Source organism: Nelusetta ayraudi, unplaced genomic scaffold (genome assembly GCF_046127955.1).
Source record: "Nelusetta ayraudi isolate G7.1 ecotype Tasmania unplaced genomic scaffold, CSIRO-AGI_Nayr_v1 ptg000004l, whole genome shotgun sequence".
NCBI classification, from domain to species: Eukaryota; Metazoa; Chordata; class Actinopteri; order Tetraodontiformes; family Monacanthidae; genus Nelusetta; species Nelusetta ayraudi.
Genome location: NW_027466054.1, coordinates 15,275,581 through 15,292,383, shown reverse-complemented (window position 1 = coordinate 15,292,383; position 16,803 = coordinate 15,275,581). Strand labels below are relative to the sequence as shown.

Genomic DNA, 16,803 nt, shown 5'->3' with positions numbered 1-16,803 from the left:
GCTACTCCCTAATGTGGCTAATATTTTACAAACACTCAGCCACGGATTTCACCAGTGCACTCATAGTACCAACATCTTTTCCATACTCGTCTATCTTTCTCCCATCTCTATCGCTCCTCATCTTACATATTAGTCTGTTCCACTGAGTTCATTGCTTCAGCGCTGTCTGTGTGGGTTTTTCTATGCAGTATGAATCCATTTGTCTCCACTGACGGAAAATAATTGCAAAGCAAACAAATCATCTCTGCCACATTGAGCAGGACTCCGCTCCTGGGGCTTAGCAGCTAGATAACTACGGCAGTGAAAGACAAACCAACACCGAGAAGAGCAGGAGGGAGAGGAAGCAAAGATGGGAGAAAGTGGTTTGACATTCACATTATATGTGCAGGGTGTTAAAAAGGAGTTATGTTAGAGAAACTGAAGCAGTCAGATTGAAAGTGACAACTTTGGGATGACCAAAGAGCAGGAGGGAGAGAGTGGGGGTGGGGGAGAGGGGGAGGGAGGGGGTGAGGGAGGAAGGGAGAGAGGGGGGGGCGGGTAGCAATCTCTGTTAGAAGTGTGCCAAATGGAAAACTCACTCCAGGAACATAAGGAGGAGACATCTGGGAACACGCAGCCTTGGAAAGAAGATAATTATAGCACGATTCAAAATAGACTTTAAACAAAGCCCACAAACACAAAATGCATCCTCAAGTGAGTCTTCAGTATGCATTTAGTATGTATCTTTTCTGACTATAAGTGCATTTCCATAGGGATTTTTAATGCTCATTTGAAAGAAAAGTGATTTGTATTAGCAATTCTATATAAACTGCGTAATCCAAAACAACTGGCGTTTTATTCCTTTTTTTCCAAATCAAAGTGAATGTGCAAAACACTATGGAAGAGAGATTGCCAAATGAACTCTGATGTAGCAGTCATTCAGCTAATGTGATCCGTCTCTCGGAATATTTCCATAACCAGTGGGGAAATATGTTTGTTAGAATGAACAAATAATGAGAGTACAATAGTAATACGGGATAGTAATAATAAGTAAAAGTTAAACATTGATTATTCCTCCTGTATTTGATTTGATAACAAGAACGTTCTCAATCTTAAATCTAAAAAAATCTCCACACCACACCTGCTGAAAGTACCTGACGGGGGCAATAGCCGATTCACCTTGTAGCGAGGGGGGCGAGTGCTGCATGATGCAAGTCAATCATAAATTCCCTGATGCAGACAACCGTGGTATATTGCTATACTGCAGCTATGGTTTAATACATGGTGCATGTTCAAACACAGGTTATTGTGCTTTGAAAGAAGATAACAGATGAGCTGGTGGGGTCAGCAGAGGTTGCATGCGGTACAGCTCACAGAAGATATTATTGATCGACTGCTGTGAATCAACTGGACAGGCCACAGGATTACAGGTGGATTACGAAGGACGGATCTAATGAGCAGATGCTACAAGCACAACGACACAATCATTACGTCACTGGCTGTCAACGTACCTTTTTAAATGTGATGACTGAAAAAAGTTATTCGTAATTCATTTTCAGTATCATTTAAAACACACACACACACACACACACACACACACACACACACACACACACACACACACACAAATAGTTATAAACGACAATTGCCTTTTGTCTTAAAAATTCTAAAGGTAAATTACCTAAATTATCCCGTGGTTAATTAGTCACACCTGCGTATTTAGCTTCTGTGGACACGCAGCTGCTAACAGGTTGCTAACAAGACTCAATCACAGCTGTGTTTCTCAAGCAAAACGTTAGAATAACTTCAGTGCCTCTTAACACGTTAAACATTTTGATGGTGGTAACCTGACACACAAATGTTTGTTATTGTCGTTTCCTATTGCGCCACTCGTTAAAGTACGGATGAAGCAAAGAGAGACTCGCGGCTAGCTTAGCTAAAACAACATTTTTCGCATTGGTCTACGTCACACGGGTTCAGCCTAGCCTGGCACAATATATTCATTCATTAATTCCTTTATACCCGCTTATTCCTATTCAGGCTCACGGGGGTCTGCTGGAGCCTATCACAGCTGTCTTAGGGCGAAGGCAGGGTGACACCCTGGACAAGTCGCCAGTTCATCGCAGGCCCACATAAAAACAGACAACCATTCACACTCACATGCACACCTACGGACAATTTAGAGTGTTCAGTTGACCTCACATGCATGTTTTTTGGGGTGTGGGAGGAAGCCGGAGAACCCGGAGAGAACCCACGCAGACACAGGGAGAACACGCAAACTCCACACAGAAAGGTCCCAGGTCCGGGCCCCCTTGCACAATAATTGGTGACTAAAAAAAAAAACGGAACCAAAGCTGTATGAGTAAAATAGACTAAGAAGAAGAAAACGAAGACAACTCTGAATAAAAATGACTTGTGTCCTACCATGGAGGTGCATTTCCTGACGCAGGCTGACGTGATGGGTCTTGAACAAAACTTGGGGCTTCACGCGTACAAAAAGCTAATGATAAGTGGTGGTAAATTGTTTAATTTTGAACACGGGTGTATGCACACTGGGTAGTTCTGATTTCGCCGCGCTTGTTTCAACCAAAATCCACGGTGGCCGCTGATGCGGGTAAGTGACAGGCCAGATACCTGTCACAGCGAGGCGCAGGGACACGGCTCGCAATCAGGTCGTGCTTGGTGGTACTCGTATTTGTAAAATTGGAAAGTGTAAAATTCGTCCGCTGAATAAACTAGCACCGACTCGCGCTGTTCACCATAACATATGGCCTGTATCTGAAATGAACAACTTGTTTTACTTTAAGCGTGTTGGTTTTGTACATTTGAATCAATGGAGCTGAATGTTGGCGTATCGCAAGAGACTCGAATTGTTTGTTTAAAAACAACAACAACAACAACAACAACAACAACAACAACAAAAATACATGGGCGTAAATTTTAAACACCTCTGAAGGTGTAACTGTCACCAGAAGTGCACTATTAAACTTTAATAAACTTTACCAAGTCCGGCGGTAGTATCATATGTTCTTTCTCGCCTCCTAGTGATCAAACGTGGCAACACTCAAGACAAGAAAAAAATATTAGATTTAGTCAAATATGTCACAAATCTGTGAAAAATGTTTTTATTATTGTAAGTTTTAAACACAAACAAGCTTTAATTCTTACCGTTGTGTATGGCAAAGCTGACCCAAGGTTATGCATGGGGCATTTCTAGCTGGTACATGTTACAAGAAATATTTGACAGTGGAGTGAGGATGATGTGAATTAAATACACCTTAACTATGCAATTTTTGGTTTAATTTTAAAAAATTAACAGCTAAGTCATGGACAAATTTGCAGCTGCCATGGGAAATTGTAAACAAAAAAACAAAATTGATCAAATGCATATGTAGTTTTCAGATCATCAGGGCAATTCATTAAATCCACAGTCAGTTTTTGGCTTTAACATGTAAAACTCTGTTCATGTGACAGATGTTAATTTGCTGCATTGTACAAAAAAATTTAGAAAGCTTTTTTTCATATCCATTGAGGAAGCACTGAAATCTTATTGGCTGTAATTCTTTGATAAGTACCTCAGCCACAGCCGTGCATGTGCTACAATCCATTATGACCCTAGTGGCACCCTGGGATCACCACTGTCCTGTGATGTGTCTAGACATTTCGCAGCAGCCAGTGCGGGGGCGAGACGCCAGACTGGGAGAAGTAGTCCCACCACCATGGCTTCTCCTCGCGCACCACCTCTCCTTCGCCTGCACTTGGATCGTTGTAGCGCTCAAACTGATTGTAGGGGTCGAATCGATCCCATGAGTCCACTGTGGGGAAGAGGTGGTCGTCGATATCAGGCTCCACAGGAACCTGGGTGTGGGAGAAGCGGGCCAATTGAGAAGAAGCGATTCTGAGTAGACTTACAGTATATTGGAGGGAAAAAAACAGATTCCCTGAATACATTGGATACATCTCAAGTATCTATCTGGGAAAGAGCCCTTGCAGAGAAGGGGTCTTTAAAAATGGAGAAAAACAAAGAAACTAGGGGGAAAAAATGTGTTAAGATGGACCACGCTGTTCTGGCAGAGACACGTGGAAGTAGAGCTACAACATGTTGTCCATCAAGAAAAGTCACCAGTGCAATTCACAGCTGTTCTGTTTGAGTGATATTATCACCCAGTTCTTATGAAGTGTCTGCTAAGCTACACATAGCTCGCTTGTTTTTACACTGTAACATCCATGCCATTCCAGGCTCTTTAGCAGCAAGTCTCAAGTCACCTCCTGTATTAGCAGTTCACCTTCTTCTGGTGATTTTAAAAGCACTTAGCAATTGTTCCATCCAGGCTTTGTCACATCTAAATTGTAGCTGATTGGTTATGAATTCCGCTCAAATTTTTTACCACTGATTGAAAACACTTTCTTATTGGATCATCGGAATACAAGCTATTCAGCTGCTGTGCCTTGCTGTGCTGTGCCGTGTGTATGAGACACTGTGTGGACGTTTGACCTTTGGCTGAAAAAAGTGAGCCACGGACACGAAAAATAAATTGAAGTAAACTGAACAAATAGCACATAAGTGGTTAGGAAAAGAACTGAGGGAACAAGGCCAACCTTTTCCAGCACAAAGTCGACACGTCCGGCCTTGTTCATGTTGTGCGGCAGATACACCCGCTTGCTGACCCTCGAGTAACCTTTGGCTGTGGCTGTCAGGATGTGAGTACCGGGGTTTAGCAAGCGCCAGTAGTCCCCATCCTCGGCTGAGAGGAGATGAAAGAGGAGCCAGAGAGCAGGGCAGCAGAGTTGGTGTGTCAGAGGGGTTGTAAAAAGGGCAGAATTAAAATGGTCTGAGATCATTACAAACAAAGAAAGGATGTAACGTTTTGGATTGTTTCTTACCCGTGGTGACATCTTTCCTAACGCCTCTGACAGAGATGGTTGCACCTTTGATCCTATTCCCATTGGTGTCTTCAACTACTCCCTTGATTCCTCGATGGACCTGTTTTAGAGACGGCAGAAGACTGTTTTATTTTGTCCCCACAGTTCATTTTCTCCTTTCAACATTCAGGCTCCTCACAGATTTGATATTCCACGAAAACACCCTAACAACCTTCATTTTAGACTTTCGTTATTGGTTGTTCCATTATACCAAAATGTTTAAAATGTAGCCTTAAGGACACTTACAGACTCCATAAAACTGAGAAGAGCCTCTTTATTTCTTTTCCATTCTGTGTACAGCTCAACCTCTGCAGGGAATTTGTCACAGCCAAGCTCCACGGTGATCTCCAGGCAATTGGTGTGCAAGTAGTTAAAATCTGACATACCTGCAACAGAGAGAAGACAAATAATCCTCATTAGCTTTGGGAGTAGGACACTGAGAACTTGTGTTGCGTGCTATTGTTTACTTAGTTTTTGTTTTTTTAAACATATTTTATTGTCTCATAGTTGGCATGGTCATTATAATTAAAGTAGACATTTTTTTTTTGAGAAACAAAATAGCCCTCTGCCCCCCCCCCCTCCCCCCACCACCACGTCTTATATCATATTTGAAAGACAACTAACATAGAAAATAATCTATTTGACAGTCTTTGAGAAAGTGATAGAAAAAAATAATATGACTTGGTACATAAATAGAAAAATAAATACCGGTAAACAAATAAATATATAGATGTAACAGTTGGCCGCATCTCATTCAACCTGGCTCTACCTGGTAAAATTGTTCTGTCAGCCCTAATAACACTGCATCTGGGGATCGGCAGACTGGGTAGAATTGGAAGTGTGATCAAAATGCAAACCAGTTTTCACAGAGAAACAACTGTTGAAGGAAGTTGGTCAAAATAATGTAGCAGTAGTTCCCAGTGGGAATAAAGCTTTCTGAAGCAACCCCTGAGATTAAATTATTTTTAAAAGATATCATGCAGCCAGGCTTTGAAGGAAGGCAGCCGAGACAACTTCAGGTTACTTAGTAATTTGGGGTGGTGGGGGGGAGAAAGCATTATCTTACCGCCAGCAAAGCTGTACCACAGCGCGCCATTGATGATGCCCCTGGTGCGGTAAAAGGAGGCTCCACACCTGTCTGTGTCATTGTTTGTCATGGTGGCATGGTTGTCTGCATAGGTGCGGGCCAGCTGCTTAAGAATCTGTGCATGGAGAGGTGATGAAGGAAGAGCACAAAGTCAGAATCTGACATCTCCAGCTGTCTTTGGAATACAGCTCCATCCATTGCACTTTTTGTTACATCCATCCCTACCTGCTCATCAGGCGTGGGGGAGAACATCCTCTCCTCGTGAGGGTGTCTGGAGAAGTCAAAGGGATAAGAAACTACCAGCTCCCCACCGTGAAGACTGGCAGACTGGACAAATGGCAGTGACCTGATCCACTTCATCACAGCAAAAGTCTCTGGTGCCACCTACAGGCCAAAAGTATGATTGCAAGGTTTTGAAATTAAAGGGTCCAACTTTACACCAATTCCATTACGACCCAAGTTGAGCGTCTTCATGTTATTAAAGATGCCAAAACAAAGCTGTCCCGAGCATATTTAGCTCTCTGTTTACAGCGTCCCACTGAAATAGTTTGAACTATTTTAGAAATTTAGAAGAAGTGAAGGATTTACTTCACTGACACATTATTTATAGAAAAAACAGATCAAGTGATGTTTTTTGTTCTTGCTGTTGTCCACTCCCTTACCTTGGTGAACCAGTATGAGTCCGGGACTGGAATGTGATCGATGCGGTAGTGTCTGCTTCGCCGATTCCGGTAGAAAATGGATGTCAGGTCCGGAAAATTGCGGTTGAGGTCAAGATTCTGAGCGTTGGCACGCCCACTAGTCCAACCGTTCATCAAGTGACCCTGAAAACGTTTATGTTGAAACTACTGTAAGTGTGACATTTAGATGAAAGACCAGAGTTGGACATAGAGATGAGGATGCTGACATACAGACATTAGTAAGAACAGTGACAAGAGGAAGGTTCTGAGTAAATGGTATGAAAATTAGTCACTACAACTACAGGAGGGAGCATGTTAAACTACCTGTTAATCGTGTTGTTAACATTTTTGACAAGACCATATATCCGTCATGAGAAAAAGAAGCAGCTGGAACCAGTCGATATTTTGCATACGTTCTTCGGTCGGATTATTTAATCCAAACGATTGAAAACAGAGCAATTGGGCTAAGCAGACTCTTGCATATAATCACATGCATATCCATATGCACTGATGTATATGCTGCCATATACTTCATAGTACATAGGAGCAGGGTTTCTTTTCAATCCTGGAGTTTTTTTTTTACTCATACAACATGCAAAATATGATATTTTAACTAGTTACAGTGTGACAACATGTTGATTGCCGGACTATGATCTGCTGTGATCCAGGAATAAATTGCACAATATGAAGCATGTTCACCCTCAGCGGTCTCACAGCTCAAACAATTTGCATTTGAAGATGACAGTGTAAGATTTTGAATGTTTTTTCCTCAAATTACCTCACACGGGGGACATGACAGTATTTCCTGCATGACATCCATATGATCAGACTACTGCGTGTTTGCATGCAGCACTTGTTAGAAGCAGGAAGGCGGCGACGCAAGGCGTGTTAGAAGTTTGCTCGTTTACACACTTACTGTGAATCCAGAGGTTTAAGAAATGCCAGCAGGACATATCTACGGGTGCTACAATAACTATGGAAGACACTATTAGTGTGATACAAAAACAAAAGGCAGGTTGTAGGTGGAAGGCTTGAATACTCTTCTTTTTTTCTTTTTTTTTAACAGATTCCTTATCCTTTACTGCGCAACTTCACCTCAAAACCAGAGCTCAAACAGTTTTCTCCAAATTCTTCAAAAATGGCTGTAAAGGTCCTGGCCTGTAACTACCCAAAGATCTAAACTCAGCCCGGCCACTTTATCTTATCTGTAATTAATGCAGTGGAACTGGAGGATATCATTATGACTGTGCAGCCGACAATTCAGCGACGACTGTACGATGATATCATGTCCATTCAGACTGACATGATAACATCTCTGAGGAGTATTTTCTGCAACTCATTGAATCTTTGCCACCAAGAAATTAGGTAGTTCTGAAGGCAAAAAGGAACCCAATCCAGAACTAGCAGGGTGTACCAGATAAATTGGCCAGCAAATGTATAATCAACTTGCCAGGGACAATAATAGATGGGACTCTCATGCAAATCTGCTGTTTACCATCTTTCATCTTTTTCCTCCACATCCTGTTTCATGCTCTTGCTTTCTGTTTTGCTTTACTGCTAATCTTGTTCTTGAAATCGTTTTGCTGTGTAACATATCAGGTTTTTGCTCTGTGTATTTTGTGTCTCACTTTGAATATTTTTTGAGGGAATACACCTTGTTGTGTTGAAAAGTACAACAAAATGACAAACTAGTAAAAAAGTGGACGATTTACCCCGACAGAGTACCTCACGCCTCCACCTACAGACCTCAGGCTGACAGAAAAAGAATGAGAGCGGATAATGGTGGTTTGTCGTTTTTGTTGTTCTCCTCCGTTAACAATATTTACTTCCTGGTTGCTGAGCTCCGGATCATAGTTATCTGCTACCTCTGCTGCAGCCACCTCATAACCGTCTGGATTCATGGAAGCCAGAATGTGGATGCGGGTGGTGTTGATGAGGGTCTGAATTCGCTGGTTCCCCAGGATGTATTCTGAACACAGGTACTGGGCCATGTAGATGAGCAGCTGTCGGCCCAGCACTTCGTTGCCATGCATGTTGCCCAACAGCTTGATCTCTGGCTCCACTACAGTTGGAAAAGAGTATCAACCTGCATTAGTACGCCAAAATGTTCCTGTACATTGTTTTCTGCTAAAACAGTCGTGCTACCTGACACTTGTCCATTTACACCAAGAGCCTAGACAAAGCAACGTTAGCATTTCCAGGAGGTATTTAAAAGCTGTTTTGATCTGTGTTCAGTTTTTGCAAGGGAACGCGGCAATGAAAAATTTTCTGACAGGAGAAAAAGTGGCACTTATTTTTAAAAGGCAAATATGGTGACACTGTTTGTTTTTGTACAATCCATCATGTTGTTTTAGCTCCCCATTTTGTTTCATTTGTCCTCCTGGCTAGAACCAACTACACACAACACCAGCCGAGCCAAAGCTGTTTAAGAGAGCAGCTGTCGATGGATCCAGTATAAATGATAATGTTGCTTTGCACGAGCGCTCAGGGGACAGCAAAACCCTTTCGCATTTTACAATGCCATTCTGTCCCATTTACAGGTTGTTTTCACTGCCCCCAAGTGGTCGCAAATGGGATACTGCAGGTTTAAGTAGTTCTGAGTAATCTGAGCAATGACAAAAACTTTAAAAACAAAGAGAAAAAGAAGACTACAGGGTAAATGGACATGGATCGTAACCAACGTGATCACACCATTCATCCCGCCTGATTAACTGGATTGACCTTGAAGAGCGAACCAGGAGGACGGCAGACTGAACAGAGAAGTTCTACTCACGCAGCTCGTGCTGCCCAGGGTTGCCTGTGAACTCGATGACCAGCAGGTCCCTGCCCTCCGTGCTGCGTCCGATGCTGTAAACATGAGCAATTTGGGGACACTTGGCCGCCGTCCTCTTCAACAAATTGTACATCTGAGTGTTGGAGGTGTAAGTGAACTGTATGATAGTGCTGGGATCTTGAGGGGAGAGACTGGACCTGGCTATCTCCTGTCTGGCTGAAAAAAACCAAAAAAAAAAAACCCAAAGGAATTGACTTGGGAAATTGGGAAAGCATTGACAGGACTGTGCCAGTTTCACTCTGGGAGCTAGTGGCGTGAGATGTTACACACCTCTCAGCCCAGCCAGCGGGTCGTAGCAGCCCTCCTGCTCGCTCGCAAAGAAGCGGTCGCAGTCCAGGAAGTACGGCCAGGCCATCTCAATGGCCTCGAAGGCGTGGGAGCAGTCCTTCCTCAGCGCCTCGCAGGTGCTGCGGCAGGGTTTGACCATCCTGTCGTTGCGGCAGGGCGAGGCCAGCACCGAGCAGCCGACCAGGCGGATATCCGGGGTGCACTCCCCGTTCAGCAGGCCGTGGATGACGCTCAGGAGAAGGTACTCGGGCCCGGACTCTGCATCCAAGCGGGTCTGGTGGCCCAGGATGTTTGGGAAAATTGTTCTGGGGCGGGAAAGTTTTAGCAGAGGAGTTGAGACATGAAAAGGCTGAACAACAGGGAGCTGGTTCTTCTTGCTGTCACCCACCTGCTGTACTCCATGTCATTACAGTAGCCCAGGTTCAGCTCTGTGCAGGTAGCTGAGGGGATAATGGAAGGCAAACATACTGCAGTTGGTATTTTGTTTTACTTTAAGCCTCTAATTATTTATGTTTTGCATTGACTAATTTATACACGCAGTTAGTAAAACAAAGCTCTGGCTTTTGTTATTTTTCTGCTGAGTCCACACCTGGCCGCTGTACTGGAGTTTTAAAGCTCCATAAATCCTCCCCTGTGGATTTCAGCGCTGGATCCCAGCCGCCCCCCTTTTTAGCTCAGGCTGACTATCTTGGGAGTGAAACTTGTTGCATCTTGCAGCGGCACTCGGCACTTAAATAGTTTTAGTTTTAAGGCCGAACAGTCGGTTTGTCGAAAGCTCATATTGAGATGTATGGTTCTTATTTGGTGGAACATTTGACCTTAAATGCCACAGATTAATGCTATGGTTTGAACTAATTCCAAGTGGAGCAGCCTGATTTGATTAGCAAAAAAAAAAAAAAAAAAATCCTCAACAAAAAGCAGCTTTCAGTTTTCACAGCCTGAAAGCTGTTATGCAAAACACTGAATAATGGCGCTTTGCAAGGGCATAATAACAATGCAGTCTGAGAACCAAAAAAGGTGTTGCCACAAATAAGAGAGAGGATTCTGTGCCCTTAGTGATGTCACAAAGAGCTGATTCCAGAGGCCGCATCTTAGCACTCACTTTCCACAAAAGCAGGCCAAGATGTAGAGGTAAAACAATGCAGGTTCCTAATTACTGAGGAGTTTCAGAAGCTCTAACAGATGGGCTACATGCTACAGGCATCAGACGGAATCAGAAGCCACCCACGTTTCTCTTCCGGCGCACCGTGGCTGCATCTTCCTGTGGGAGCAGAAGCAACAGGCGTTGAGGAGACATGGAACTATTTAGAAGGGTCACGTATAAAACGCTAGGAGGCGACATCTTCAAAGGGAATGTGCATATCAAAGCCGAGCACGGGTGGTGGTGGTGGTGTGGTGGTGGGTGTCTCTGCCTTATTGCTGTTTACATCAGAGGACTGACTGATGCAGTTAAAAATAACGGCAGGTGACAGAGTGTCTGCGGTCATGCAGGAATTTTTGCATGACAACGACGACTCCAAATATAAATATCTTGGACGCACGGCCACACAAAGGGACTAACATATGACATGCAAAAATAAATCAAAAGCAAGATGTTACTTGGCGCAAATTCTCCATTTTAAATTGGAGACCATCCCGCGGGCGAAAATCTAAACAATCTGTTGTTGCCGCTGATAAAAGTGCCCTCCATTCCTGATGCGTCACACCGCAACGGGCCGCGCATCTGAACTTCGCCTCGCGAAGGTGAAGTTCAGATAGACTGAATCAAGTCTTACCTAAAAGTTCCTCCTCGGGCCCGCAGCTCTGCGGCGGCTGCTGCTGCTGCTGCTGCTGCGGGGCGCACCGGCAGCTCCAGGCCACGAGCAACAACCACCACCACGGTCCCGGGCGCATGTTTTTTTTTTTTTTTTTTTTGTGGGGGTGCGTGAGACTTATCCGCTTGTCACCCACCGGCGCTTGTGTGATGTGGCACTGTGAGCGCGCGTGTGTGTGTGTATTCGTGTATGTTGGGGCTGCTACTTTCCTGTCCCCCCGGCTGGATGGTAATTACCACCCGCAGTAAAGAAACCTCCCTCCTTTGTCTGCCGCGCGGAGCATCCCTGAGAGAGAGAGGGAGAGAGAGAGAGAGACAGAGAGAGAGAGGGAGAGAGAGAGACAGAGAGAGAGAGAGAGAGAGCACCCTGAGTAAAGAGTAGCTCCGCATCATATTTCATAGTGTGTGTGTGTGTGTGTGTGTGTGTGTGTGTGTGTGTGTGTGTGTGTGTGTGTGTGTGTGTGTGTGTGTGTGTGTGTGTGAAAACACGGACGTGGCCTGTGGGGGTGGAAAGTGAGGGAACTGTCCGCCTGCTCTGACATATTAGGGCCCGCCGAACCCTCCCTCACGCATGACTAGACTTCTGCAAACTGAACTATTCCGTGTGCGCGCAGCCTCTCCAGCGCGCGACCAACGTGCACGTTGGTCGCGGGCGGGAGCCTGCGAAGGTGAGTGTTGAGGAGCCACAAGAGATTTAACTGAATAAAGGAGGGGGTAACCTCGCAACAGCGACGGCCGCGTGAGTGGAGGTGTCCTTCGGAGGCTAATATGAGTCAAACGAAAAGAAAAAGGAAAAAAAGGAAAAACATCTTTGTGCCCCCTGGTGGCGGTTCAGTGTAAAGCGTGTTGATTTTCTTCTCAGAGAACTCGTGCCAAGCAGAGGCGAAAACACACACACACACACACACACACACACACACACACACACACACACACACACACACACACCAAGGTTGGTTTGTGTGTTTCTATCAGTTTAGTCATTGATTCTTGTGCGGCTGTATTTCTGGGCACACAGCAAACGACCTTGGTTAGATCCTTTTAAATATCAACCATTGTGATTTAAAATAGATAGGATCCAGTTTGTGAGACAAAGCTTGGATTATTGATCAAATAGTCAGAGACTGACAGCTCATCCGTCGCTGCCACCAGGATTTGAGGAGCAGTCGTTCATCAGTCTCCCGGCAGAGCTCCACGGCAGGAAATTAGAATCTGGAGATGCAGCACTTCATTTGTGCCCAATAATTAGATTGCATAACGGCAGATTAAAACTATCCTCGGCACTTTAACCACGTGTGTCATATCTATGCAAATTCCAGGCTTCTAAATTATATGGCAGGTTTTCACCACTTTTCTTTCTTTCTTTCTTTTTTCAAATACAGCCACGTGACATGTGGAAGGGTTGAGGAGCAGAGCTCCGTGAGGATTTAAACAGATATTGCAGTTTAGTTTAACAGGTCAATGTACCTGTTTTTTGTGTATATTATGTATATGTATATGTATACATATATATACATACATACATATAATTCAGTGGAGGAGCACACAAGCAACACAGTGATCATCCTGATACCCTACAGATGTCCAGAAAGCAGCTAACTTAGCCCTCTGTTTACAGCCTGCTAGCTTGCTGACGCAAAGCTGTTGTTGCTGGACTTCCCCGTGTCATGTGTGACAAAAGCATTGAAGCTGTGAACTAACCCTAGCAGTTGTGTGTGTGTGTGTGTGTGTGTGTGTGTGTGTGTGTGTGTGTGTGTGTGTGTGTGCCCTTTGTGATGTCACATGGTCAATTATTTTGTCCTTGTTTTACAATGTAAACTACATATCATAGTCTGCATTTTCTGAAAAGTGAAGTAAACATGAATTTTTGCCTTCACATTTCTGGGATGCAGACGACAGATTCATACAATTTGTTGTTTTTTTTTTTAAAGATTTATAAACAGAATTTTGCATACCTAAAACCATTAATTTAATAATCATTGAAACAACAAACAGCAATTATTAATTTTAAAAAATTCCAAGAGAATTCATGTTTTAGGGATGTTTTCAATAACTCCCTTTTACGTGCAAAAACTGTGTAATGCAATGAAGCCAAGCAAAACTATTTGCCCATGTACTTTAATATTGCAATTATTATTATTATTAGTGTTGGAGTTGCATTTCACTTTATTTAGAACTGCCTCAAAACCATATAACACTTCAAATGTCCCATATTGTAAAAGCAAAGTAAAGCAGGACAGACTCGGAGTGCTCTGTGATTGTGGAGCTTATCCTTTATTAGTGTTTTTGTCGTGATAAAACATCTTAACACATTTTCTACACTTCATGTGCAAGACGTCATTTATAAAGACTTTTTTAAATACAAGCTTTAATATCAGCTTAATAACAGTCATCATTATGGATTTTTTATTTCCGTAACACCACTTGAAGACCACTTCTGATGAAAAGTTAAGGTTACTGCAAAATATACAATACAACGAGGACAGTAATGAACATACTGCTTGTGTACTTCATGTGGCGTATATCCTTGGCGATGCCTCGGCAGGCAAACTGACCCTGTAAAAAGTCTTAGTAGCCCTTTGGCAAAAAAACAAAACAAAACCAATGAGTCCGGTAAGGTCTCAGAAAGTCCACACTTCTGCATTCCTGCACACCCTCGCCGGCAGGTCACCCTGCGGCCTCTGGGATCGGTGCACGGGCCGGCCTCTGTTGGAGGCGGCGCCCTCAAAGCAAGACGCTGATTCTTCTCTTCTCTGCGCTGGCGGGGTGCCCTCCGAGGCCCTCCAAGGCCCTCTGGCCTCCCTCTTGCTATCTCTGCAGGCGTCGAATCAATACATTTTTTTTTTAATGCGAGCGAAAGTGAGAGCTCAGGTGACTCTGGCCACACAGTTGTTGTCGTCCATGGTGTCCAGCGTGCTGCTGATGCTGTAGGCGGACAGCGAGTAGCGGTCCTTGCCCATCACGCGGCTGATGATGCTCACCAGGACCCTGCGGTACTGCTGCCGCAGCAGGCAGTACACAAATGGGTCGGTGGAGGTTTTGGCATAGGTGAGACACTTGGTCGCGATGCCCCAGTAGCGTGGAATGTGCACGAAGGGCAACAGTTCCACCAGCCTGCAGTGAGAGGGAGGGAAAAAAAGATGATATTGTGAGAATGAAAGCAACGCCTTTGCAGGGGAATGAAAACTGCGTTGAAAAGAAAACAGAGAGGATTTGCGTCTTAATTACGAGACACCCTTCCATTATAGTGTTTTATTGCAGACAAGGGGCTGAATGAATGATTCAATTAAAAGCCTAATTAAAAATTAATCTTAAGAATATAAGCCGATTAAATGCTATGTGCCTGGCGTGCATGACAAGAATGACAAGAAACTTTGAGGCCTTTTCGTTTGGCGCCTCGCAACGGGTGCAAGCGCGCACGCACGCACGCACGCACACACACACACACACACACACACACAATCAAGATAAAAGCCATTACACAGCAGTGCAGACAGACGTGACACATCACACTGTTTGACTTGGTTGCTGGAGCCATTATATTAAAAGCATCCACAGCCAGATGACTGCTGGCGCCTAAGAGTCTGCGTGTGTGTGCGCGGGCCGCGCTGTCACCTTGTTATCACATAGGGGGAGAAGCAGAGGATGAAGGAGCCGATGAAGACGCAAATTTTCTTGGTGGCGCGCCTCCTCCTCTTCTTCTGCTGAGCCAGACACCGCTCCTTCACGCTGATGGGCGGAGAGAGGAGAGGTTAGATTAGCGCGCGCTGGGAACATGTAGAGTTGGAGCGAAAACAGATGCAACAACATGACGCGCATTTAAAAACAAACACATTTTGCATGCATCATGCATTAATCAACGAACTAATGAATCTATGGCACTTTACGCGCACTCTACCTGGGGTGGATGTCAACAAGCAGCAGCAGCGTCTGCACCGTGATGACATCGATCCTCTTGCAGTGCGACCTGGCCACGCGCAGCACCTTCAGGTAGGCGAAGCACAGCACGAGCAGGCAGAGTGCGAAGCCGCTGCCGTGGAAGAGCGCCGTGAAGGCGGTATAGGCGGGCACCTGCGACCTGCGCTGCGCGTCCAGGCGCATGGTGCACGACGCGTAAGTGTGGCTGTAGCCGCCCCAGTCCATGAGCAGCTGCGTGAGCGAGAAGGTGAGCGACTGCAGCCAGGCGTACGCCACGATGAGCAGCGCGTCCCGGTAGCGCATCTTGCTGGAGTAGCTGAGCGGGAAGACCACGGCCACCCAGCGGTCCATGCTGAGCGCCGCCATGCTCAGCATAGCGTTGGTGCTCAGGAAGGTCTCGGCGAAGCTCACCGCCTGGCAGAAAAGGTCCCCGAAGGGCTGCGACCTCTCGGCCACGCCGACGAACGTGCACGGCATGTTGATGAGCGTGAGGAGCACGTTGGAGAAGGACAGGTTGAGGATGAAGATGCCGGGCACGTGGGACCTGAGGTCGGCGCTCTGGGTGAAGCATAGCAGCACGGACAGGTTGGTCAGTAGCGAGACCACGGCCGTCACCACGATGGACACTTCCAGCAGGAACTCCGGGATGCTCATGTCTCGCGGGCGCTGTCGTCTTTAGTGGCGGCTGCGGGGAGGAGGAAGAGGAATAGGGGGATGAGGAGGAGGAGGAGGAGGAGAAGGGTGCTGGGGGGTCATGATCTGTGCTGGGGGCGGCCGTCGGCTGGGAGCGCACATGCCCTCGGAGCGCTGTCCAAGAGCTGTCCAAGTGCTGAAACAGTCTCGTCGGTCCACCGCGCGAGGTGGTGCGAGCCGCTTCCTCCTGCTGGCTCTACTACAGCGACTCTGGCGCGCGCTTTGCCCCTCTCCACGTGTATTCCAAAGTGGTGGTGGGAGGGGGAGGGGGAGGGGGTGCCGTGAAAACGATGACTTCAGGTTGCCAAGTGCTCCGTGTTTACTCTTGATCATGCGCACTACCCGGCGCCTCCTCCCGCTTTCTCGCGCTTGCGATGCCGTGCGCCCCGCACGTGCAGCCGGTTGCTGGCTCATGTGACGCTTGAACAATATTCATGCAAGCAGGAGTTAATATCAAATGTGTGTGTGTGCGTGTCGGGGGTGGTGGCGGGGGGGTTGTCACGGTGTTTGCACACAAAATTCCGCTGTGCAACCAAGAATATGTGACATCTTGCTTTTGTGCGTGCACGGCGAGGGTGCAGCGGCATGT

The 16,803-nt window shown here is 45.7% G+C and overlaps 2 protein-coding genes and 1 long non-coding RNA gene across 4 annotated transcripts in view; all 3 read right to left on the bottom strand.

Moving 5' to 3' along the window:
- Nucleotides 1-2,675, bottom strand: part of LOC142895889 (uncharacterized) — an 87,607-nt gene extending 84,932 nt beyond the window's left edge. For both annotated transcript variants that reach the window (XR_012928272.1, XR_012928271.1), the window contains exon 1: nucleotides 2,404-2,675. This is a non-coding gene — a long non-coding RNA (uncharacterized LOC142895889). The remainder of the gene's footprint in view (nucleotides 1-2,403) is intronic.
- A 413-nt stretch (nucleotides 2,676-3,088) lies between these two features.
- cpz (carboxypeptidase Z) lies at nucleotides 3,089-11,890 on the bottom strand. Its single transcript, XM_076037195.1, has 13 exons — nucleotides 11,566-11,890; nucleotides 11,019-11,051; nucleotides 10,179-10,230; nucleotides 9,773-10,095; nucleotides 9,443-9,658; nucleotides 8,496-8,731; nucleotides 6,652-6,813; nucleotides 6,215-6,373; nucleotides 5,969-6,104; nucleotides 5,149-5,288; nucleotides 4,864-4,963; nucleotides 4,579-4,724; nucleotides 3,089-3,837 (listed from the first exon to the last, which is right to left on the bottom strand). The coding sequence occupies exons 1-13, from the start codon at nucleotides 11,681-11,683 to the stop codon at nucleotides 3,634-3,636; spliced, it is 2,025 nt and encodes a 674-aa protein (XP_075893310.1). The 5' UTR covers nucleotides 11,684-11,890; the 3' UTR covers nucleotides 3,089-3,633.
- Nucleotides 11,891-13,861: 1,971 nt separating this feature from the next.
- gpr78a (G protein-coupled receptor 78a) lies at nucleotides 13,862-16,803 on the bottom strand. Its single transcript, XM_076037207.1, has 3 exons — nucleotides 15,502-16,803; nucleotides 15,219-15,332; nucleotides 13,862-14,717 (listed from the first exon to the last, which is right to left on the bottom strand). Exons 1-3 carry the CDS (start codon nucleotides 16,173-16,175, stop codon nucleotides 14,471-14,473), a joined length of 1,035 nt encoding a protein of 344 aa, XP_075893322.1. The 5' UTR covers nucleotides 16,176-16,803; the 3' UTR covers nucleotides 13,862-14,470.